The sequence below is a fragment of the Lampris incognitus genome, chromosome 3, assembly GCF_029633865.1.
Source record: "Lampris incognitus isolate fLamInc1 chromosome 3, fLamInc1.hap2, whole genome shotgun sequence".
NCBI lineage: Eukaryota > Metazoa > Chordata > Actinopteri > Lampriformes > Lampridae > Lampris > Lampris incognitus.
Genome location: NC_079213.1, coordinates 115,981,234 through 116,006,121, shown reverse-complemented (window position 1 = coordinate 116,006,121; position 24,888 = coordinate 115,981,234). Strand labels below are relative to the sequence as shown.

The 24,888-nt window shown below is 44.9% G+C and overlaps 1 protein-coding gene across 1 annotated transcript in view; it reads right to left on the bottom strand.

The window, feature by feature from the left end:
• Positions 1–2,340: 2,340 nt before the first annotated feature.
• Positions 2,341–24,888, bottom strand: part of stx6 (syntaxin 6) — a 33,046-nt gene continuing 10,498 nt past the window's right edge. The window contains exons 2-8 of the mRNA XM_056277553.1: positions 23,599–23,767; positions 23,360–23,455; positions 23,121–23,183; positions 22,879–23,007; positions 16,810–16,916; positions 11,663–11,757; positions 2,341–3,492 (exon numbers count right to left, since the gene is read on the bottom strand). Coding sequence (XP_056133528.1) covers positions 3,416–3,492; positions 11,663–11,757; positions 16,810–16,916; positions 22,879–23,007; positions 23,121–23,183; positions 23,360–23,455; positions 23,599–23,767 — 736 coding nt within the window. The 3' untranslated portion in view covers positions 2,341–3,415. The remainder of the gene's footprint in view (positions 3,493–11,662; positions 11,758–16,809; positions 16,917–22,878; positions 23,008–23,120; positions 23,184–23,359; positions 23,456–23,598; positions 23,768–24,888) is intronic.

Below are 24,888 nucleotides of genomic sequence, written 5' to 3'. Positions count from 1 at the left end.
ACAGACCTAGTGACTGTTCACGTCTCACACTGAAACACCACGGCCGTCAGACAGACCTAGTGACTGTTCACGTCTCACTGAAACACCACAGCCGTCAGACAGACCTAGTGACTGTTCACGTCTCACTGAAACACCATGGCCGTCAGACAGACCTAGTGACTGTTCACGTCTCACTGAAACACCACGGCCCTCAGACAGACCTAGTGACTGTTCACGTCTCACTGAAACACCATGGCCGTCAGACAGACCTAGTGACTGCTCACGTCTCACTGAAACACCATGGCCGTCAGACAGACCTAGTGACTGTTCACGTCTCACTGAAACACCACGGCCCTCAGACAGACCTAGTGACTGTTCACGTCTCACTGAAACACCACGGCCCTCAGACAGACCTAGTGACTGTTCACGTCTCACTGAAACACCACGGCCCTCAGACAGACCTAGTGACTGTTCACGTCTCACTGAAACACCACGGCCCTCAGACAGACCTAGTGACTGTTCACGTCTCACTGAAACACCACGGCCCTCAGACAGACCTAGTGACTGTTCACGTCTCACTGAAACACCACGGCCCTCAGACAGACCTAATGACTGTTCACGTCTCACTGAAACACCACGGCCGTCAGACAGACCTAGTGACTGTTCATGTCTCACACTGAAACACCACAGCCGTCAGACAGACCTAGTGACTGTTCACATCTCACACTGAAACACCACGGCCGTCAGACAGACCTAGTGACTGTTCACGTCTCACTGAAACACCACGGCCGTCAGACAGACCTAGTGACTGTTCATGTCTCACACTGAAACACCACGGCCCTCAGACAGACCTAGTGACTGTTCACGTCTCACTGAAACACCACGGCCCTCAGACAGACCTAGTGACTGTTCATGTCTCACACTGAAACACCACGGCCGTCAGACAGACCTAGTGACTTTTCACGTCTCACTGAAACACCACGGCCGTCAGACAGACCTAGTGACTGTTCATGTCTCACTGAAACACCACGGCCGTCAGACAGACCTAGTGACTGTTCACGTCTCACTGAAACACCACGGCCGTCAGACAGACCTAGTGACTGTTCATGTCTCACACTGAAACACCACGGCCCTCAGACAGACCTAGTGACTGTTCATGTCTCACACTGAAACACCACGGCCCTCAGACAGACCTAGTGACTGTTCATGTCTCACACTGAAACACCACGGCCGTCAGACAGACCTAGTGACTGTTCATGTCTCACACTGAAACACCACGGCCGTCAGACAGACCTAGTGACTGTTCACGTCTCACTGAAACACCACGGCCCTCAGACAGACCTAGTGACTGTTCATGTCTCACACTGAAACACCACGGCCGTCAGACAGACCTAGTGACTGTTCATGTCTCACTGAAACACCACGGCCCTCAGACAGACCTAGTGACTTTTCACGTCTCACTGAAACACCACGGCCGTCAGACAGACCTAGTGACTGTTCATGTCTCACACTGAAACACCACGGCCCTCAGACAGACCTAGTGACTGTTCACGTCTCACTGAAACACCACAGCCCTCAGACAGACCTAGTGACTGTTCATGTCTCACACTGAAACACCACGGCCCTCAGACAGACCTAGTGACTGTTCACGTCTCACTGAAACACCACGGCCCTCAGACAGACCTAGTGACTGTTCACGTCTCACATTGAAACACCACGGCCGTCAGACAGACCTAGTGACTGTTCACGTCTCACACTGAAACACCACGGCCGTCAGACAGACCTAGTGACTGTTCACGTCTCACACTGAAACACCACGGCCGTCAGACAGACCTAGTGACTGTTCACGTCTCACTGAAACACCACGGCCGTCAGACAGACCTAGTGACTGTTCACGTCTCACTGAAACACCACGGCCCTCAGACAGACCTAGTGACTGTTCACGTCTCACTGAAACACCACGGCCGTCAGACAGACCTAGTGACTGTTCACGTCTCACTGAAACACCACGGCCGTCAGACAGACCTAGTGACTGTTCACGTCTCACTGAAACACCACAGCCCTCAGACAGACCTAGTGACTGTTCACGTCTCACTGAAACACCACGGCCGTCAGACAGACCTAGTGACTGTTCACGTCTCACTGAAACACCACGGCCGTCTGGCAGACCTAGTGACTGTTCACGTCTCACTGAAACACCACGGCCGTCAGACAGACCTAGTGACTGTTCACGTCTCACTGAAACACCACGGCCCTCAGACAGACCTAGTGACTGTTCACGTCTCACTGAAACACCACGGCCGTCAAGACAGACCTAGTGACTGTTCACGTCTCATCAGCCTAGTGACTGTTTGTGTCTCATCAGCCTGTATTGTGTGACAATGGACACAAAATTATGAAGACAATGAACTCAAGGACAACGTCCAACTATGTGGTTAGTGAGCAGCTTATGCTGTTTACTTCTGGATGTAGTAGAGTTGGTAGCAAGGTAACAGTGTCATAGTTATCTGTCTCGCGAGTTTGTATCGCCGGTATGAATAGTATTGATGTGAAATATTCACAGGTGAGTATGTCGCACTTTAGTGTCATTTATTTGTCACGTCCCCGGTGTGTAAAGGCCTTGACCCTGTCAAAAGCAACCCAAAGAGCAGCAACTTAAAGGTGCAATTCCGTTATTACTGTTGCATGAGGAGAGGGGTGTGGGTGAGGTTGATAAGATGTCTCCCTCAATCAGTTGCACGCCAATCAACCCTGACAGACTGCATATTTTTAACCGTTTACAGCACACGCTCCTCCGTTCTCCAGATCACTCTTCACTTCATTCAAATACTAAGACAAAGGATTCAGAAACACATGGAACAAAATGACACCAAACTCAGAAAGTAAAGACAGAATGTGTAGTGTTTACAGTTACCCGCTTGTGTTGTCCTTGCTAGGGAAGGAGTGAAGCTAAGCTGACAGGATGGTAGTGTTTCTCAACTAGAATAATCTTGCCATAAGAAGAAAGACATGAGGTGAGTGTAAAACAGTCATATCATATCCTCTAAAATCCCACCACAAACATTTACACCCTGGTTCACCTCGGACCAACATCCTGAGGACCCACATCTCACTTGTCAGTCCAATACCATCATGTGATCACAGCATCCCCCACCGAGAGGGAACAGGAAACGTCTGGTTGATGGGAGAACAGATCGGGGGGGACAGGCAGTCTACTGGGGTCCTGTAGAGTCCAGTACATTCCACTAGGATCCAGTAGACACAGGGTTCTGTAGAATTCAGTCGAGTTCAGGAGTGTAGTAGGGTCCACTAGAGTCCAGCAGAGTTCAGCAGAGTCCAGTAGAGACAGGGTTAAGTCGATACAGGGCTAGGTAGGACAGGGTAGACTCCAACCACAGAGAGTGGTGGTCAGGATATGGAAGATGAGGATAATCCATCAGAGAATGAAGAAGAGCAGGATGACCACAAAAAGGATGGCCAGCAGGATCCCAATAGCACACCACTGACGACGGTCTGAGCAGACACGGAGAGAAGAGACACACCCATCATGTGAAAATCCTACACTCTCTCTCTCCACATACACTACATCCAACACAACCACGTTCTCCAAGTTACAATATGACTTTACACTACAACTGTACACCCCAACGGAGGCCTATCAGTCCTGCTAGGCTAACACTCACTGCTGCACAGCAAACTAAATCTAGCAAGATGTGGTTTTTAAGATTACTGTTGAAGAAAGATAAGTTTAAATACTGTAATTTATACTTGGGGTAATAAACACTTGGGGTCAACTGTCCAAAGAAACGGGGAGTGCAGGAGAGAGGTGAAGAAGAGAGTGCAGGCAGGGTGGAGTGGGTGGAGAAGAGTGTCAGGAGTGATGTGTGACAGAAGGGTACCAGCAAGAGTTAAAGGGAAGGTTTACAAGATGGTAGTGAGACCAGCTATGTTGTATGGTTTGGAGACAGTGGCACCGATGAAAAGACAGGAGGTGGAGCTGGAGGTGGCAGAGATGAAGATGATAAGATTTTCATTGGGAGTGATGAAGAAGGACAGGATTAGGAACGAGGATATTAGAGGGACAGCTCAGGTTGGACGGTTTGGAGACAAAGCAAGAGAGACAAGATTGAAATGGTTTGGACATGTGTGGAGGAGAGATGCTGGGTATACTGGGAGAAGGATGCTGAATATGGAGCTGCCAGGGAAGAGGAGAAGAGGAAGAGGAAGATGTGGTGAGGGAGGACAGTAGCAGTAGTAGCAGAAGTAGTGGTGGTAGTAGTAGTAGTAGCAGTAGTAGCGTAGTAGTGGTAGTAACAGTAGTAGTGGTAGTAGTAACAGTAGTACTGGTGTTAGTTGTAGTAGTAGTAGTGGTGGTAGTAGTAGTAGTAGCAGTAGTAGCGTAGTAGTGGTAGTAGCAGTAGTAGTGGTAGTAGTAACAGTAGTATTGGTGGTAGTTGTAGTAGTAGTAGTGGTGGTAGTAGTAGTAGTGGTAGTAGCGTAGTAGTGGTAGTAGTAGTAGTAGTAGTGGTAGTAGCAGTAGTAGCGTAGTAGTGGTAGTAGTAGTAGTAGTGGTAGTAGCAGTAGTAGCAGTAGTAGCGGTAGTAGTAGTGGTCGTAGTAGTAGTAGTGGTAGTAGGATTAGATTGTTGAAGAAGTATCCTCTCTCAACTGACAAATTATATAATTTAGTCTGATTTAATGACTTCTTGGACAGCTGCCTTATTTCCCTTCTAATATCACTTGATCACAGATGAAGGACAGAGTCCCTGCGGCAGCACATCTGGTGAATTGTGTATCTCCTGGTACCTTTCCGGTGAATTGTGTATCTCCTGGTACCTTTCCGGTGAATTGTGTATCTCCTGGTACCTTTCTGGTGAATTGTGTATCTCCTGGTACCTTTCCGGTGAATTGTGTATCTCCTGTTATCTTTCTGGTGAATTGTGTATCTCCTGTTATCTTTCTGGTGAATTGTGTATCTCCTGGTACCTTTCCGGTGAATTGTGTATCTCCTGGTACCTTTCTGGTGAATTGTGTATCTCCTGGTACCTTTCTGGTGAATTGTGTATCTCCTGGTACCTTTCTGGTGAATTGTGTATCTCCTTTTACCTTTCTGGTGAATTGTGTATCTCCTTTAACCTTTCTGGTGAATTGTGTATCTCCTTTTACCTTTCTGGTGAATTGTGTATCTCCTGTTACCTTTCTGGTTGTATATCTCCTGTTACCTTTCTGGTGAATTGTGTATCTCCTGTTACCTTTCCGGTGAATTGTGTATCTCCTGTTATCTTTCTGGTGTGTATCTCCTGTTATCTTTCTGGTGAATTGTGTATCTCCTGTTACCTTTCCGGTGAATTGTGTATCTCCTGTTACCTCTCTGGTGAATTGTGTATCTCCTGTTACCTTTCTGGTTGTATATCTCCTGTTACCTTTCTGGTGTGTATCTCCTGTTATCTTTCTGGTGAATTGTGTATCTCCTGTTACCTTTCTGGTTGTATATCTCCTGTTACCTTTCCGGTGAATTGTGTATCTCCTGTTACCTCTCTGGTGAATTGTGTATCTCCTGTTACCTTTCTGGTTGTATATCTCCTGTTACCTTTCCGGTGAATTGTGTATCTCCTGTTACCTTTCTGGTGAATTGTGTATCTCCTGTTACCTTTCTGGTTGTATATCTCCTGTTACCTTTCTGGTGTGTATCTCCTGTTATCTTTCTGGTGAATTGTGTATCTCCTGGTACCTTTCTGGTGAATTGTGTATCTCCTGGTACCTTTCTGGTGAATTGTGTATCTCCTGGTACCTTTCTGGTGAATTGTGTATCTCCTTTTACCTTTCTGGTGAATTGTGCATCTCCTTTTACCTTTCTGGTGAATTGTGTATCTCCTTTTACCTTTCTGGTGAATTGTGTATCTCCTGTTATCTTTCTGGTGTGTATCTCCTGTTATCTTTCTGGTGAATTGTGTATCTCCTGTTACCTTTCCGGTGAATTGTGTATCTCCTGTTACCTTTCTGGTTGTATATCTCCTGTTACCTTTCTGGTGAATTGTGTATCTCCTGTTACCTTTCCGGTGAATTGTGTATCTCCTGTTATCTTTCTGGTGTGTATCTCCTGTTATCTTTCTGGTGAATTGTGTATCTCCTGTTACCTCTCTGGTGAATTGTGTATCTCCTGTTATCTTTCTGGTGAATCTCCTGTTACCTCTCTGGTGAATTGTGTATGTCCTGTTACCTCTCTGGTGAATTGTGTATGTCCTGTTGCCTCTCTGGTGAATTGTGTATCTCCTGTTACCTCTCTGGTGAATTGTGTATCTCCTTTTACCTTTCTGGTGAATTGTGTATCTCCTTTTACCTTTCTGGTGAATTGTGTATCTCCTTTTACCTTTCTGGTGAATTGTGTATCTCCTGTTCCCTTTCTGGTTGTATATCTCCTGTTACCTTTCTGGTGAATTGTGTATCTCCTGTTACCTTTCTGGTGAATTGTGTATCTCCTGTTACCTTTCCGGTGAATTGTGTATCTCCTGTTATCTTTCTGGTGTGTATCTCCTGTTATCTTTCTGGTGAATTGTGTATCTCCTGTTACCTTTCCGGTGAATTGTGTATCTCCTGTTACCTCTCTGGTGAATTGTGTATGTCCTGTTGCCTCTCTGGTGAATTGTGTATGTCCTGTTGCCTCTCTGGTGAATTGTGTATGTCCTGTTGCCTCTCTGGTGAATTGTGTATGTCCTGTTGCCTCTCTGGTGAATTGTGTATCTCCTGTTACCTTTCTGGTGAATTGTGTATCTCCTGTTACCTCTCTGGTGAATTGTGTATCTTCTGTTACCTCTCTGGTGAATTGTGTATCTCCTGTTGCCTCTCTGGTGAATTGTGTATCTCCTGTTGCCTCTCTGGTGAATTGTGTATGTCCTGTTGCCTCTCTGGTGAATTGTGTATGTCCTGTTGCCTCTCTGGTGAATTGTGTATCTCCTGTTACCTCTCTGGTGAATTGTGTATGTCCTGTTACCTCTCTGGTGAATTGTGTATGTCCTGTTGCCTCTCTGGTGAATTGTGTATCTCCTGTTGCCTCTCTGGTGAATTGTGTATCTCCTGTTACCTTTCTGGTGAATTGTGTATCTCCTGTTGCCTCTCTGGTGAATTGTGTATCTCCTGTTGCCTCTCTGGTGAATTGTGTATCTCCTGTTACCTTTCTGGTGAATTGTGTATCTCCTGTTACCTCTCTGGTGAATTGTGTATCTTCTGTTACCTCTCTGGTGAATTGTGTATCTCCTGTTGCCTCTCTGGTGAATTGTGTATCTCCTGTTGCCTCTCTGGTGAATTGTGTATGTCCTGTTGCCTCTCTGGTGAATTGTGTATGTCCTGTTGCCTCTCTGGTGAATTGTGTATCTCCTGTTACCTCTCTGGTGAATTGTGTATGTCCTGTTACCTCTCTGGTGAATTGTGTATGTCCTGTTGCCTCTCTGGTGAATTGTGTATGTCCTGTTCCCTCTCTGGTGAATTGTGTATGTCCTGTTGCCTCTCTGGTGAATTGTGTATGTCCTGTTGCCTCTCTGGTGAATTGTGTATGTCCTGTTGCCTCTCTGGTGAATTGTGTATGTCCTGTTGCCTCTCTGGTGAATTGTGTATGTCCTGTTGCCTCTCTGGTGAATTGTGTATGTCCTGTTGCCTCTCTGGTGAATTGTGTATCTCCTGTTGCCTCTCTGGTGAATTGTGTATGTCCTGTTACCTTTCTGGTGAATTGTGTATCTCCTGTTACCTCTCTGGTGAATTGTGTATGTCCTGTTGCCTCTCTGGTGAATTGTGTATGTCCTGTTGCCTCTCTGGTGAATTGTGTATCTCCTGTTACCTCTCTGGTGAATTGTGTATGTCCTGTTGCCTCTCTGGTGAATTGTGTATGTCCTGTTGCCTCTCTGGTGAATTGTGTATGTCCTGTTGCCTCTCTGGTGAATTGTGTATCTCCTGTTGCCTCTCTGGTGAATTGTGTATCTCCTGTTGCCTCTCTGGTGAATTGTGTATCTCCTGTTGCCTCTCTGGTGAATTGTGTATCTCCTGTTGCCTCTCTGGTGAATTGTGTATCTCCTGTTACCTTTCTGGTGAATTGTGTATCTCCTGTTACCTCTCTGGTGAATTGTGTATCTCCTGTTACCTCTCTGGTGAATTGTGTATCTCCTGTTGCCTCTCTGGTGAATTGTGTATCTCCTGTTGCCTCTCTGGTGAATTGTGTATGTCCTGTTGCCTCTCTGGTGAATTGTGTATGTCCTGTTGCCTCTCTGGTGAATTGTGTATCTCCTGTTACCTCTCTGGTGAATTGTGTATGTCCTGTTGCCTCTCTGGTGAATTGTGTATGTCCTGTTGCCTCTCTGGTGAATTGTGTATCTCCTGTTACCTCTCTGGTGAATTGTGTATGTCCTGTTGCCTCTCTGGTGAATTGTGTATCTCCTGTTGCCTCTCTGGTGAATTGTGTATCTCCTGTTACCTCTCTGGTGAATTGTGTATCTCCTGTTACCTCTCTGGTGAATTGTGTATGTCCTGTTGCCTCTCTGGTGAATTGTGTATCTCCTGTTACCTCTCTGGTGAATTGTGTATCTCCTGTTACCTCTCTGGTGAATTGTGTATGTCCTGTTGCCTCTCTGGTGAATTGTGTATGTCCTGTTGCCTCTCTGGTGAATTGTGTATCTCCTGTTACCTCTCTGGTGAATTGTGTATGTCCTGTTACCTCTCTGGTGAATTGTGTATGTCCTGTTGCCTCTCTGGTGAATTGTGTATCTCCTGTTACCTCTCTGGTGAATTGTGTATATCCTGTTACCTCTCTGGTGAATTGTGTATGTCCTGTTGCCTCTCTGGTGAATTGTGTATGTCCTGTTCCCTCTCTGGTGAATTGTGTATGTCCTGTTGCCTCTCTGGTGAATTGTGTATGTCCTGTTGCCTCTCTGGTGAATTGTGTATGTCCTGTTGCCTCTCTGGTGAATTGTGTATGTCCTGTTGCCTCTCTGGTGAATTGTGTATGTCCTGTTGCCTCTCTGCTGAATTGTGTATGTCCTGTTACCTTTCTGGTGAATTGTGTATCTCCTGTTACCTCTCTGGTGAATTGTGTATGTCCTGTTGCCTCTCTGGTGAATTGTGTATGTCCTGTTGCCTCTCTGGTGAATTGTGTATGTCCTGTTGCCTCTCTGGTGAATTGTGTATGTCCTGTTGCCTCTCTGGTGAATTGTGTATGTCCTGTTGCCTCTCTGGTGAATTGTGTATGTCCTGTTGCCTCTCTGGTGAATTGTGTATCTCCTGTTGCCTCTCTGGTGAATTGTGTATCTCCTGTTACCTTTCTGGTGAATTGTGTATCTCCTGTTACCTCTCTGGTGAATTGTGTATCTCCTGTTACCTTTCCGGTGAATTGTGTATCTCCTGTTACCTTTCTGGTGAATTGTGTATCTCCTGTTGCCTCTCTGGTGAATTGTGTATGTCCTGTTGCCTCTCTGGTGATTTGTGCATGTCCTGTTGCCTCTCTGGTGAATTGTGTATGTCCTGTTGCCTCTCTGGTGAATTGTGTATCTCCTGTTACCTTTCTGGTGAATTGTGTATCTCCTGTTACCTTTCCGGTGAATTGTGTATCTCCTGTTACCTCTCTGGTGAATTGTATATCTCCTGTTACCTTTCTGGTGAATTGTGTATCTCCTGTTACCTTTCCGGTGAATTGTGTATCTCCTGTTACCTCTCTGGTGAATTGTGTATCTCCTGTTACCTCTCTGGTGAATTGTGTATGTCCTGTTGCCTCTCTGGTGAATTGTGTATGTCCTGTTGCCTCTCTGGTGAATTGTGTATGTCCTGTTGCCTCTCTGGTGAATTGTGTATCTCCTGTTACCTTTCTGGTGAATTGTGTATCTCCTGTTACCTCTCTGGTGAATTGTGTATCTCCTGTTACCTTTCCGGTGAATTGTGTATCTCCTGTTACCTTTCTGGTGAATTGTGTATCTCCTGTTGCCTCTCTGGTGAATTGTGTATGTCCTGTTGCCTCTCTGGTGAATTGTGTATCTCCTGTTACCTCTCTGGTGAATTGTGTATCTCCTGTTACCTTTCTGGTGAATTGTGTATCTCCTGTTACCTCTCTGGTGAATTGTGTATCTCCTGTTACCTTTCCGGTGAATTGTGTATCTCCTGTTACCTTTCTGGTGAATTGTGTATGTCCTGTTGCCTCTCTGGTGAATTGTGCATGTCCTGTTGCCTCTCTGGTGAATTGTGTATCTCCTGTTACCTCTCTGGTGAATTGTGTATCTCCTGTTGCCTCTCTGGTGAATTGTGTATGTCCTGTTGCCTCTCTGGTGAATTGTGTATGTCCTGTTGCCTCTCTGGTGAATTGTGTATGTCCTGTTGCCTCTCTGGTGAATTGTGTATCTCCTGTTACCTTTCTGGTGAATTGTGTATCTCCTGTTACCTTTCCGGTGAATTGTGTATCTCCTGTTACCTCTCTGGTGAATTGTATATCTCCTGTTACCTTTCTGGTGAATTGTGTATCTCCTGTTACCTTTCCGGTGAATTGTGTATCTCCTGTTACCTCTCTGGTGAATTGTGTATCTCCTGTTACCTTTCTGGTGAATTGTGTATCTCCTGTTACCTTTCTGGTGAATTGTGTATCTCCTGTTACCTCTCTGGTGAATTGTGTATGTCCTGTTGCCTCTCTGGTGAATTGTGTATCTCCTGTTCCCGTTCTGGTTGTATATCTCCTGTTACCTTTCTGGTGAATTGTGTATCTCCTGTTACCTTTCTGGTGAATTGTGTATCTCCTGTTACCTCTCTGGTGAATTGTGTATCTCCTGTTGCCTCTCTGGTGAATTGTGTATGTCCTGTTACCTCTCTGGTGAATTGTGTATCTCCTGTTGCCTCTCTGGTGAATTGTGTATGTCCTGTTGCCTCTCTGGTGAATTGTGTATGTCCTGTTGCCTCTCTGGTGAATTGTGTATGTCCTGTTGCCTCTCTGGTGAATTGTGTATCTCCTGTTGCCTCTCTGGTGAATTGTGTATGTCCTGTTGCCTCTCTGGTGAATTGTGTATCTCCTGTTGCCTCTCTGGTGAATTGTGTATGTCCTGTTGCCTCTCTGGTGAATTGTGTATGTCCTGTTGCCTCTCTGGTGAATTGTGTATGTCCTGTTATCTTTCTGGTGAATTGTGTATCTCCTGTTATCTTTCTGGTGAATTGTGTATCTCCTGTTACCTCTCTGGTGAATTGTGTATGTCCTGTTACCTCTCTGGTGAATTGTGTATCTCCTGTTGCCTCTCTGGTGAATTGTGTATGTCCTGTTGCCTCTCTGGTGAATTGTGTATGTCCTGTTGCCTCTCTGGTGAATTGTGTATGTCCTGTTACCTCTCTGGTGAATTGTGTATCTCCTGTTGCCTCTCTGGTGAATTGTGTATGTCCTGTTGCCTCTCTGGTGAATTGTGTATGTCCTGTTGCCTCTCTGGTGAATTGTGTATGTCCTGTTGCCTCTCTGGTGAATTGTGTATGTCCTGTTACCTCTCTGGTGAATTGTGTATGTCCTGTTGCCTCTCTGGTGAATTGTGTATGTCCTGTTACCTTTCCGGTGAATTGTGTATGTCCTGTTGCCTCTCTGGTGAATTGTGTATCTCCTGTTGCCTTCAACACTGTGACTGACATGGAGCAAAGCAAAAGAGCGTTGTTGGTTGTCTTCAGTGCGGCTCAGCTCTACTCACCACTGGTCATGTGGGACACCTTGGCCAGCTTCTTCATCACGTTGTCCAGTCTGGACTGGGTGTTGTCTATCTCGTGGGTGAAGTCATCCAGCATCCTGCGGGACAACACAGAGTCAGCCCTGACAAACACCCAGAGGAACCAGATGCTTCCTTGAGAAAATGTCTTCTGCTTTATACACCTGGGACTCAACATGGTCCTGAAGGCAACAACCGTTGCCACGCTGAAAGGGTTTTTACTTGCATTTGCTTTTTTCTTGAATATGTTTTTGTGGTCCAAATCCAACCCAGTAGGATCCTAACTCGTCATACATGCCATCATGCCACCCTGACACCCTGACGGCTTTTCCTTTTGTCCGGTTCTCACAGAGAACGAGGTAACAAGGGAACTTTGCAGACCTGCCCCGTGAGCAGAGAGCTGGGAGGAGCAGCAGCCCTGCAGCCATTCAGGACCAAACACAGAACCCCACTACTCTTCTCCACTCCTACAACGAGACCAAGCAAAAGCTACAAGTTCCACCATGAAGACAGCAAGTCTCTGAAAGGCACACCTGCCACGACGTTCAGGATGGTTCCGTGGAATGACTAACACAACAGATTATTGTCTCTTAGGGTTAATTCTATAACTTCCTGCTGGCGTTGCTACAATTAGGCATTCTTCATCGGGCGGCACGGTGCCGCAGTAGTTAGCAGTGTCACCTCACAGCAAGAAGGTCCTGGGTTCGAACCCCGGGGTTGCCCAGCCTTGGGGGCCATCCCAGGTTGTCTTCTGTGTGGAGTTTGCATGTTCTCCCAATGTCTGCAGTGTGTTTTCTCTGGGTGCTCTGGTTTCCCCCACCATCAAAAAGACATGCATGTTAGGGTTAATACCCTAACATGCATGTCCTGGCTGTGTCCCTGAGCAAGGCATGGGAAGATGAACTGGAGTTGGTCCCCGGGTGCTGCAAGGCAGCTGACCACTGCTCCTAGCTACACAGCTAGGATGGGTTAAATGCAGAGCATAATTTCCCCACAGGATCAATAGAGTATCTCAAAATCAAAAGAAAAAAAAACACAACAGCTCCACCTGGACAGGAACTGGATGGAAAATTGATGTTCTCCTGTGAGAGAGACTTCCTTCAAGAAGTCCTTCAGGAGGAGAAACCACTCCCCATTCTACTTCTGCTCCTGTCACTTCCAGCTCATATTCCCCGTTAGAGAGTGACATGGGTAGAGACAGTGAGACGGTTAGAGACAGCGAGACATGCAGTGAGTGAGACAGTTAGCAACAGAGACTGGTAGAGAGGGTGAGATGGTTAGAGACAGAGACGGTAGAGAGTGAAACGGTTAGAGACGGAGACAGGTAGAGAGTAAGATAGAGACAGAGACAGGTAGAGAGAGAGAGTGAGACAGAGACAGGTAGAGAGAATGAGCTGGTTATAGACAGAGACAGGTAGAGAGTAACATAGATACAGAGACAGGTAGAGAGAGAGAGTGAGACAAAGACAGAGACAGGTAGAGAGGGTGAGATGGTTAGAGACAGAGACGGTAGAGAGTGAGGCGGTTAGAGACGGAGACAGGTAGAGAGTAAGATAGAGACAGAGACAGGTAGAGAGAGAGAGTGAGACAGAGACAGAGACAGGTAGAGAGAATAAGCTGGTTATAGACAGAGACAGGTAGAGACAGAGACAGGTAGAGAGAGAGAGTGAGACAGAGACAGGTAGAGAGAATGAGCTGGTTATAGACAGAGACAGGTAGAGAGAGAGAGTGAGACAGAGACAGAGACAGGCAGAGAGAATGAGCTGGTTATAGACAAAGACAGGTAGAGAGTAAGATAGAGACAGAGGCAGAGACAGGTAGAGAGAATGAGCTGGTTATAGACAGAGACAGGTAGAGAGAGAGAGTGAGACAGAGACAGAGACAGGTAGAGAGAATGAGCTGGTTATAGACAGAGACAGGTAGAGAGTAAGATAGAGACAGCTAGAGAGTAAGATAGAGACAGGTAGAGAGAGTGAAACATTAGAGATAGAGACAGGTAGAGAGTGAGTTAAAGAAAGAGACAAGAAGCGAGAGTGAGACGGTTAGAGACAGAGACAGGTAACGAGAGAGAGTGAGACAGAGACAGGTAGAGAGAGAGAGTGAGACAGAGACAGGTAGAGAGAATGAGCTGGTTATAGGCAGAGACAGGTAGAGAGTAAGATAGAGACAGGTAGAGAGAGTGAAACATTAGAGATAGACAGGTAGAGAGTGAGTTAAAGAAAGAGACAAGAAGCGAGAGTGAGACGGTTAGAGACAGAGACAGGTAGCGAGTGAGACAGTTGGAGACAGAGACAGATAGAAAGACGTGGTTGCCAAAAGAGCATCGAACATGTGGTCAGTGCATGACAGATGAGGTGGAGACAGAGGGGCACTTCCTCCTTAAATGTGACCCATGTGGAAAACAGCGCCGAGCTTTTGTCCAGGAGCTGGAACATGTGACTCCAGAGTAGCGGGACATGGAGGACGCAGGTAAGCTGCGGGGGGTCCTGGGAGGGGACCAGCGGCGAGCATTGCAGCAAGATCTATATTATCTTGCCACAACCTGAGAGACAGTGGGGGACGGCACCTATTGTACTGTTGTTGTTTGATATCATAATCGTTGTTGTTGTTGCTGTTATTATTATAATCGTTGTTGTTGCTGTTATTATTATAATCATTGTTGTGTTGTGTTGTTTAATATCTTAATCATTGTTGTTGTTGCTGTTATTATAATCATTGTTGTATTGTGTTGTTGTTTAATATCATAATCATTGTTGTTGTTGCTGTTATTATAATCATTGTTGTATTGTATTGTTGTTGTTTAATATCATAATCATTGTTGTTGTTGCTGTTATTATTATAATCATTGTTGTTGCTGCTGTTATTATTATAATCATTGTTGTGTTGTTGTTGTTTAATATCTTAATCATGGTTGTTGTTGCTGTTATTATAATCATTGTTGTATTGTGTTGTTGTTTAATATCATAATCATTGTTGTTGTTGATGTTATTATAATCATTGTTGTATTGTGTTGTTGTTTAATATCATAATCGTTGTTGTTGCTGTCATTATTATAATCATTGTTGTGTTGTGTTGATGTAGTTTGATATCATAATCATTGTTGTTGTTAATGTTATTATTATAATCATTGTTGTGTTGTGTTATTGTTGTTTAATATCTTAATCATTGTTGTTGTTGCTGTTATTATTATAATCATTGTTGTGTTGTTGTTGTTTAATATCTTAATCATGGTTGTTGTTGCTGTTATTATAATCATTGTTGTATTGTGTTGTTGTTTAATATCATAATCATTGTTGTTGTTGATGTTATTATAATCATTGTTGTATTGTGTTGTTGTTTAATATCATAATCGTTGTTGTTGCTGTCATTATTATAATCATTGTTGTGTTGTGTTGATGTAGTTTGATATCATAATCATTGTTGTTGTTAATGTTATTATTATAATCATTGTTGTGTTGTGTTGTTGTTGTTTAATATCTTAATCATTGTTGTTGTTGCTGTTATTATTATAATCATTGTTGTGTTGTTGTTGTTTAATATCATAATCATTGTTGTTGTTGCTGTTATTATACTCGTTGTATTGTGTTGTTGTTTAATATAATCATTGTTGTTGTTGCTGTTATTATAATCATTGTTGCATTGTGTTGTTGTTGTTTAATATCATAATCATTGTTGTTGTTGCTGTTATTATAATCATTGTTGTTGTTGCTGTTATTATAATCATTGTTGTTGTTGCTGTTATTATAATCATTGTTGTGTTGTGCTGATGTAGTTTGATATCATAATCATTGTTGTTGTTGCTGTTATTATTATAATCATTGTTGTGTTGTTGTTGTTTAATATCATAATCATTGTTGTTGTTGCTGTTATTATTATAATCATTGTTGTGTTGTGCTGATGTAGTTTGATATCATAATCATTGTTGTTGTTGCTGTTATTATTATAATCATTGTTGTGTTGTGTTGTTTTACATGCTTTGGCAATAGGTACACATATGTCATGCCAATAAAGCATATATTGAATTGAATATTGAATTGAACTGATAGGTAGAGAGAGAGACAGTTAGAGATAGAGACATGTCGAGAGTGAGACGGTTAGACACAGAGCCAGGTAGAGAGAAGTGGTTAGGGACAGAGACAGGTAGAGTGAGACTGTTAGAGACAAAGACAGGTAGAGTGAGACTGTTAGAGACAAAGACAGGTAGAGAGAGACAGTTAGAGACAGGTAGAGAGTGAGCTGGTTAGAGACAGACAGGTAGAGAGAGACAGTTAGAGACAGGTAGAGAGTGAGCTGGTTAGAGACAGACAGGTAGAGAGACAGTTAGAGACAGGTAGAGAGTGAGCTGGTTAGAGACAGACAGGTAGAGAGAGACAGCTAGAGACAGGTAGAGAGTGAGCTGGTTAGAGACAGACAGGTAGAGAGAGACAGTTAGAGACAGGTAGAGAGTGAGCTGGTTAGAGACAGAGCCAGGTAGAGAGAGACAGTTAGAGACAGGTAGAGAGTGAGCTGGTTAGAGAGAGAGACAGTTAGAGACAGGTAGAGAGTGAGCTGGTTAGAGACAGACAGGTAGAGAGACAGTTAGAGATAGGTAGAGAGTGAGCTGGTTAGAGACAGACAGGTAGAGAGAGACAGTTAGAGACAGGTAGAGAGTGAGCTGGTTAGAGACAGAGCCAGGTAGAGAGAGACAGTTAGAGATAGGTAGAGAGTGAGCTGGTTAGAGACAGACAGGTAGAGAGACAGTTAGAGACAGGTAGAGAGTGAGCTGGTTAGAGACAGAGCCAGGTAGAGAGAGACAGTTAGAGATAGGTAGAGAGTGAGCTGGTTAGAGACAGACAGGTAGAGAGAGACAGTTAGAGACAGGTAGAGAGTGAGCTGGTTAGAGACAGACAGGTAGAGAGAGACAGTTAGAGACAGGTAGAGAGTGAGCTGGTTAGAGACAGAGCCAGGTAGAGAGAGCCAGTTAGAGATAGGTAGAGAGTGAGCTGGTTAGAGACAGACAGGTAGAGAGACAGTTAGAGACAGGTAGAGAGTGAGCTGGTTAGAGACAGAGCCAGGTAGAGAGAGACAGTTAGAGATAGGTAGAGAGTGAGCTGGTTAGAGACAGACAGGTAGAGAGTGAGAAAGGGCCTTACACAGCCTGTTCGTCCAGCTCCATACCGATCCGCTCAGACATGTTCTTTAAAACGCCGATGGTCCCCGACACCAACTCCAACTGGTCGTCCTGCTGCTCTGCAATCAGCTGACACACACACACACACACACACACACACACACACACACACACACCTCATTTGAATAGCTTCACTCCAGCCTATGACACATTTCTTATTTCCAGCTGTTCAATCAAGAGTCAAGATGACTTTATTGGTTTTATACATATATACATATACATACATACATACATACATACATACATACACACACACACACACATATATACACACACATACATATATACACACACACACACACACACATATATATATATATGTATATATATATATATATACACTACCGTTCAAAAGTTTGGGATCACCCAAACAATTTCGTGTTTTCCATGAAAAGTCACACTTATTCACCACCATATGTTGTGAAATGAATAGAAAATAGAGTCAAGACATTGACAAGGTTAGAAATAATGATTTGTATTTGAAATAAGATTTTTTTTACATCAAACTTTGCTTTCGTCAAAGAATCCTCCATTTGCAGCAATTACAGCATTGCAGACCTTTGGCATTCTAGCTGTTAATTTGTTGAGGTAATCTGGAGAAATTGCACCCCACGCTTCCAGAAGCAGCTCCCACAAGTTGGATTGGTTGGATGGGCACTTCTTTGAGCAGATTGAGTTTCTGGAGCATCACATTTGTGGGGTCAATTAAACGCTCAAAATGGCCAGAAAAAGAGAACTTTCATCTGAAACTCGACAGTCTATTCTTGTTCTTAGAAATGAAGGCTATTCCATGCGAGAAATTGCTAAGAAATTGAAGATTTCCTACACCGGTGTGTACTACTCCCTTCAGAGGACAGCACAAACAGGCTCTAACAGGTACTATTTAATGAAGATGCCAGTTGGGGACCTGTGAGGCGTCTGTTTCTCAAACTAGAGACTCTAATGTACTTATCTTCTTGCTCAGTTGTGCAACGCGGCCTCCCACTTCTTTTTCTACTCTGGTTAGAGCCTGTTTGTGCTGTCCTCTGAAGGGAGTAGTACACACCGGTGTAGGAAATCTTCAATTTCTTAGCAATTTCTCGCATGGAATAGCCTTCATTTCTAAGAACAAGAATAGACTGTCGAGTTTCAGATGAAAGTTCTCTTTTTCTGGCCATTTTGAGCGTTTAATTGACCCCACAAATGTGATGCTCCAGAAACTCAATCTGCTCAAAGAAGTGCCCATCCAACCAATCCAACTTGTGGGAGCTGCTTCTGGAAGCGTGGGGTGCAATTTCTCCAGATTACCTCAACAAATTAACAGCTAGAATGCCAAAGGTCTGCAATGCTGTAATTGCTGCAAATGGAGGATTCTTTGACGAAAGCAAAGTTTGATGTAAAAAAAATCTTATTTCAAATACAAATCATTATTTCTAACCTTGTCAATGTCTTGACTCTATTTTCTATTCATTTCACAACATATGGTGGTGAATAAGTGTGACTTTTCATGGAAAACACAAAATTGTTTGGGTGATCCCAAACTTTTGAACGGTAGTGTATATATATAGCTCAACAGGGATACAGGACGCGTGAAACAGGCCTGTACTGCTATGCATTAACATCTTTTTTCCTGTATCCATGTTGATATTCCGCTCCTCATTAGCTGAGCACTCAACACCATTGACGGTTTAGGAAAAAAAACGCTATATATATATATATATATATATATATATATATAGTTAAGGTTAAAGTTTTTAGCCCCCAAGGAACTATGGAACATTTTCCTAAAATTCTTCCCAATGTTTGCATCATTCATAAAACTCCACATAGTAAAACATTCATCAGTGTTAAGGCCCCTATCTGGTACATTTTGGAATGTAAACTAAATCTTCAGGTTTGCTTTATACCAAATGTAGTGAAAATTGAGGTGGTCAAAATTATTAGCCCCCGTGTGATTTTCGTTCAAGACACACCTGAGCAATCAGTCAGCTTTTAAGACCCACCTGAGCAATCAGTCAGCGTTGAACTTTACTTAAGGGACTCCAGTGAACAGGGCTAGTGGCACTTGAACACTTGATTGAGAGGGACTACTCTTAAATTCTTGGTAAGAAGTAATTTCATCATGCCAAAAAGTAAAGAAACCAGTCTGGAACTGAGAAAGAAGATAGTGGATGCTCATCTTAAGGGGGAAGGCTATACTGCTATTTCCAAGCGTGTCACAGTGTCTAGAACAGCTGTGTGTTGCATCATTGCAAAGCACAAGGAGACAGATTGTGTTAGAAACAAACCTGGGCCTGGTCCAAAGTGCAAGATTTCAAAAACTTTGGAGAGGAAAACAGTCAGAGATGTCAGCAACAATCCCCGGATCTCTGCCAAGATGACTGTTGCTGAACCGGCCTCTTCTGGACTTGATGTTTCAAGGAAGACTGTTGTGAGGGCTCTTCATCGTGATGGGCTTCGAGGTCATCGTCCAAGAAAAACTCCACTGCTCACACAGCAGCACATCAAAGCCAGACTGAAGTTTGCCTGTGGACATCTGAAACATGGGCATGAGTTCTGGAAGTCTGTCCTTTGGTCTGATGAGACTGAACTTGAGCTGTTTGGGCACATGGATGTTGCTTTTGCTTGGTGAAGGAAGGGAGAGGCCTTCAACCCTAAAAACACAGTCGCCACAGTTAAACATGGTGGTGAGAGCTTAATGCTGTGGGGCTGTTTTGCTGCTCCAGCCACAGGGAACCTTGTTGGGGTGCATGGGATCATGAAGAAAGAAGATTATGTTGACACTTTGAAGGATAACGTAAAGAAATCTGCTGCCAGTCTAGCTTTAGATCGCTGCTGGGTCTTCCAGCAAGACATGACCCAAAGCATACATCCAAGTTGGTCCAAAACTCTTTGAAGGATACCAAAATCCAGGTCCTGGAGTGACCCTCTCAGAGCCCAGATTGTCAATCCTATTGAGAATCTGTGGCAGGAGCTCAAGGTTAATGTCCATGCTGGAAAACCACACAATATGGGTGAGCTGGAACAACTTGCCACGGAAGAATGGGCTAAGATCTCTCAAGAGCCATGTGCCAACCTATTTAGGAACCACAATAAGAGGTTGTTGTCCGTTGGGAGTCAGAAAGGTTACACTATTGACTATTAATTGTCAGAGGGCTAATCATTTTGGCCTTGTCATGTTAGTTTTTTCTTGTTTCAATTCAGCACATCAGTAAAATATCTTAATCGAGCTTAGTGGAGATTTTGTCTTTGTTCTTTTGGAGGCAATTAAACTATAAACACTTTTGGTTATGGTCATTTCCATGGAAAAGTTAAGGGTTTTGTTTGATTTCATAAAGGGGGCTAATAATATTGACCTTAACTGTATATATATATATATATATATATATATATATATATATATATATATATATATATATATATATATATATATGTCCTTAGTAATGTATGACTTGTTGTTAGGATACTGTTTTGTGCGTTTATGTGGGTGTCCGGGGGAAATGGCGGTCTGTTCTGTTGCCTACCAACACGGGGATCGGCGGTTCAAATCCCCATGTTACCTCTGGCTTGGTCGGGCGTCCCTACAGACACAACTGGCTGTGCCTGCGGGTAGGAAGCCGGATGTGGGTACGTGTCCTGGTCGCTGCACTAGCACCTCCTCTGGTCGGTCGGGGTGCCTGTTCAGGGGGAGGGGGAACTGCGGGGGAATAGCGTGACCCTCCCACGTGCGACATCCCCCCGGTGAAACTCCTCACTGTCAGGTGAAAAGAAGCGGCTGGTGACTCCACGTGTATCAGAGGAGACATGTGGTAGTCTGCAGCCCTCCCCGAATCGGCAGAGGGGGTGGAGCAGAGACCGGGACGGCTTGGAAGAGTGGGGTAATTGGCTGAATACAATTGGGAGAAAAAGGGGGAGAAATCCCCCCCAAAAGAAAAAAAGAAAAGGATGCTGTTTTATTGTGTTTTGAGGTATCCCAGCATCCACACAGAAGTTAATATAAGCTGTGATGACTTCAAATCAGACTCATGGAAGATGTCCCAGTGTGTGCTCAGGTATCAGCCCTTTAGAGTGTCAGTACTGTCAGTGGACCAGACTGGAACAGTCTTAACAGGAGGTCTGCTCCTCTTCAGTACTGAACGGTGGCTGGGAATGAGCTGAACAGTGCTGGGATCAGAACTGGACAGCTGTGGTTTGGCTCTAGCTATCAATGCGTTCCAGATATTTCCATCGCATCTGTCAAGAATTTTACTGTTTCTAGTGTCACACTGCTCAAACCCAGGTAAAGACATTTCAAGTTTGCAACGGTTGAAATCCCCCAAAATGAGCATGGGAGCATCTGGCGTGTGTTGCAACAGTCTACGTACACAGTCCAGCACCTGGACCACAGCTCTCCCTGCGGTTCCACTCGGCAGCACATACACAGCACAAGTCACAACGTTCCCAAACTTCCTCAGAAGGAAGAATGGGCTGAGATTCAAGCATAATAGCTCAACGCGCGGGTTACAGAGAGTCTCTTGTGTAGTGTGTTGCCTACACCATGTGTCATTAATAGAAACACATAGTCTGCCCCCCTTGTTTTACTCCACTCAGAACTCCTCTCAGAATGTGCCAGGGAAAAGCCATCCAACTCAGGGACAGCTAGGAATGTCCTGATGCAGCCAAGTTTCTGTAAAAACCATGACGCTTGAGCCACGGTACTCACAGCAGGTTCTGGTGTGAAGTTTGAGGAAGTCCATCTTATTCCTCAGGGAGCGTGCACTACACCGGATCATCGATGGCAAGGGTGGCCTAGTCTCTCTTCTTCGGAGCCTGTGTAACTCCCCTTGTTTGCCCCTCCAACGTCCTCTCCGCAGCCTTCCCCTGGTTGTCTCACCATCAGTATCTTCGTGTTCTTTGTAGTTCCTCGCACAGGACGGCAAAAAGCTGGATTTATGCCATGCTGGAGGTTCACAGTGACAACAGTGTTTCCCTGTCGTAAACGTGGTTTTCCTGGTTGCTTCCATGGAATGTTGTTGTTTGACATTGGCTTACTGCGGAAAGCAGCAAAAGCAGTCCTGTGCAGAGAACTCTCAAAAAAACCCGCCATTTCACAGTGTTACACAACATTAATACAAAAACAGAAACGAAACAGACACATGAATCACCCGATCATGATTAAAACACAATTAAAGCAGCAGCACGGTTGTCTGAGCTGCCTTCAGAGCAGCACCACTGCAAGTCAACGATAAGCCTGTGTTAGAGTGGTGCGCTAAGAGATCCTAGGTGGAAGTTAGCAAGAGCTAGCTTTATTTAGAAAACATCCTGCAAAAGAATCCACCCCCTCCCTTCTGCCTAAGAGCCTCATGAACATGCAGACTGATTGACAGCAAGTAGGGACCAATAGAGACGGCGACTTGTGAAGAACTCTCCTGATTGGCTGACCAGGAGTGGGTATAGAGAAAAGGTTCTGTCTCTGATGAGAGCGCTGAGGGCAGCTATAGAGACTGGATTTGTTTTTCAGTGCATCGACTTACTTTTTTTATTTAACCCCCCCCCCTTCCCCCAATTGGACTTGGCCAATTACCCTACTTTACGAGCCGTCCCGGTCTCTGCTCCACCCCCTCTGCCAATCCGGGGAGGGCTGCAGACTACCACGTCTCCTCCGATACATGTGGAGTCACCAGCCGCTTCTTTTCATCAGACCAGGACACATACCGACATCCAGCTTCCCACCTGCAGACACCGCCAATCGTGTCTGTAGGGATGCCCGACCAAGCCGGAGGTAACACGGGGATTCGAACCCGCAATCCCCGTGTTGGTAGGCAATGGAAGAGACCGCTACGCTACCCAGATGCCCTGCATCTACTTACTTGACAGCTGTCAGGATGTAGAAAGAGTTTGACCAAATATCATAAAAAGTGTTCTAAATTAAAATGGCTGACAGCCACATTGACACAGGACGTCTATGGAACGGAGAGCTCAAGTCTAACTGCTGGATAAGGAGACTAATCCCCAGATACAGATGTCAGTGTCTAATTACTGGGTGAAGACGGTGAGCGTGGCTTTTACCTACCTGCTGCTGTGACTGCTGTTCTTCTATGAACTGGGAGTTGGCTGTCTGGAGCTCCCGGTCCAGCCGTGTGTATCTGTCCGAGCCTGGCTGCCAGATGGGGCTGCGAAGACCCTGATCCCCCATCAGAGCCTAACAGTAAACACCAAAAATAGCCAGCTGTGGAGACGTTCATTCCAAATAAAGAAGCTCTAATGTATACTCTGCTACACTAACATGTCTGAGTGCATGCCAGTGTGACGAACCTGTCGGCCTTTCTTATCTGACAAGGTGATTACCATTGGGCTGGACATGTGGTCTTTCATTTCCTTCAAGGGAAAGTAAAGGTTTCAAACCCATCAGTAATGACAGACATGGTCAGTGACATTACATCTGATCCCGTATTAAATGATTTATTCATTCACCTGTGATGTACTTTTCTACATAATAAAGCTGCCTTAACTGTACACAAACCAATAAAACACGGGCTCAGTGTGCGGCATACCTTGACAATTTGTCTGGTGCTACTGATGAAGGCTTTGCGTTTAGACAGCTCTGCTGCATCCAGATTGAACTTCTTTGGGTTTGATTCCACAATACTTAGACTGGGAGTTAAGAAATAAACCTACAAATCGTTTAAGAAAACTTCCCGTTTTACGTTAGAATTCATTCACCAAAGAAGGCCATTTCTGCAACACTGAACACAGCTGAAGCAATGGTTCTCTGAGCCGCTGCAAGGATATTAATAGTTTCATCAAGGTCTTCTAGGTCCCACTCTATAGATCGCAGGCTGTTCCTCAGTTCGTTGGTGGTCCAGTCCATCTCCTCCTTGGAAGCACCAGCAGGTTCCTGGAGGAGCTCGCTCCATCTCTGGTGCAGCCCCTGAGCTGTATTCACAGCCTTCTGGACCTCACTGGCCATTTCACCAGCAAAACAAAAGTTAGACAGATATTAAGCACTCAGTTTAGGCCCGCCTCTCCCTGCTCACATTTAGAAAAGCTGAACAAAATAAAAAGGACAGCAAATCAACAGGACGGTGACGGTGGAGTTGGTTAGACTGAAGGGGGCAGTGTTGTAGTAAGACATCTGCTCCCAGCTTCCCTCAGGTCTACCCAGAGAGTTTGGTTGATTAAATGCTGGCATGTCATCATTCTACTCGCCTTATATCTCATTGGTCCTACACCCTGTACACCCTGGACGTGTGTCCTCTGTCATGATTCTTCACCCCCCCCCCTTTTTCGCCCCAATTGTACCCAGCCAATTACCCCACTCGTCCGAGCCATCCAGGTCTCTGCTCCACCCCCTCTGCCAATCCTGGAGCACTGCAGACTACCCCATGTCTCCTCCGATACATGTGGAGTCGCCAGCCACTTCTTTTCACCTGACAGTGAGGAGTTCCATCAGGGGGACGTAGCGCATGGGAGGATCACGCTATTCCCCCTAGTTCCCCCTCACCCCTGAAAAGACACCCTGACTGACCAGAGGAGGCGCTAGTGTAGCAACCAGGACACACACTCACATCCGGCTTCCCACCCGCAGACACAGCCGATTGTGTCTGTAGGGACACCTGACCAAGCTGGAGGCAACACAGGGATTCAAACCAGAGATCCTCGTGTTGAGTCTTCCCATTTTTGATGCCCCAATAGGGATGGGTACCAAAACCCAGTATTTACCAGGCACCCATAACACATTATTAAACACCGTAGTATTGATAAGCTCCGATGTTAACGGTTCTGCTGTTGGTATTGGAGAAATTAGGACAATAAATTTCCTGTTTATTGAGGCCACATAAACATTATCTTCCACCTTCTACCTCACCTACCCCGTTCCTAATGTGCAGTAACATTATCTTGCACCTTCTAACTAACCCTGTTCCTAATGTGCAGTAACATTATCTTGCACCTTCTAACTAACCCTGTTCCTAATGTGCAGGAACATTATCTTCCACCCTCTACCTCACCAACCCCGTTCCTAATGTGCAGTAACATTATCTTGCACCTTCTACCTCACCAACCCTGTTCCTAATGTGCAGTA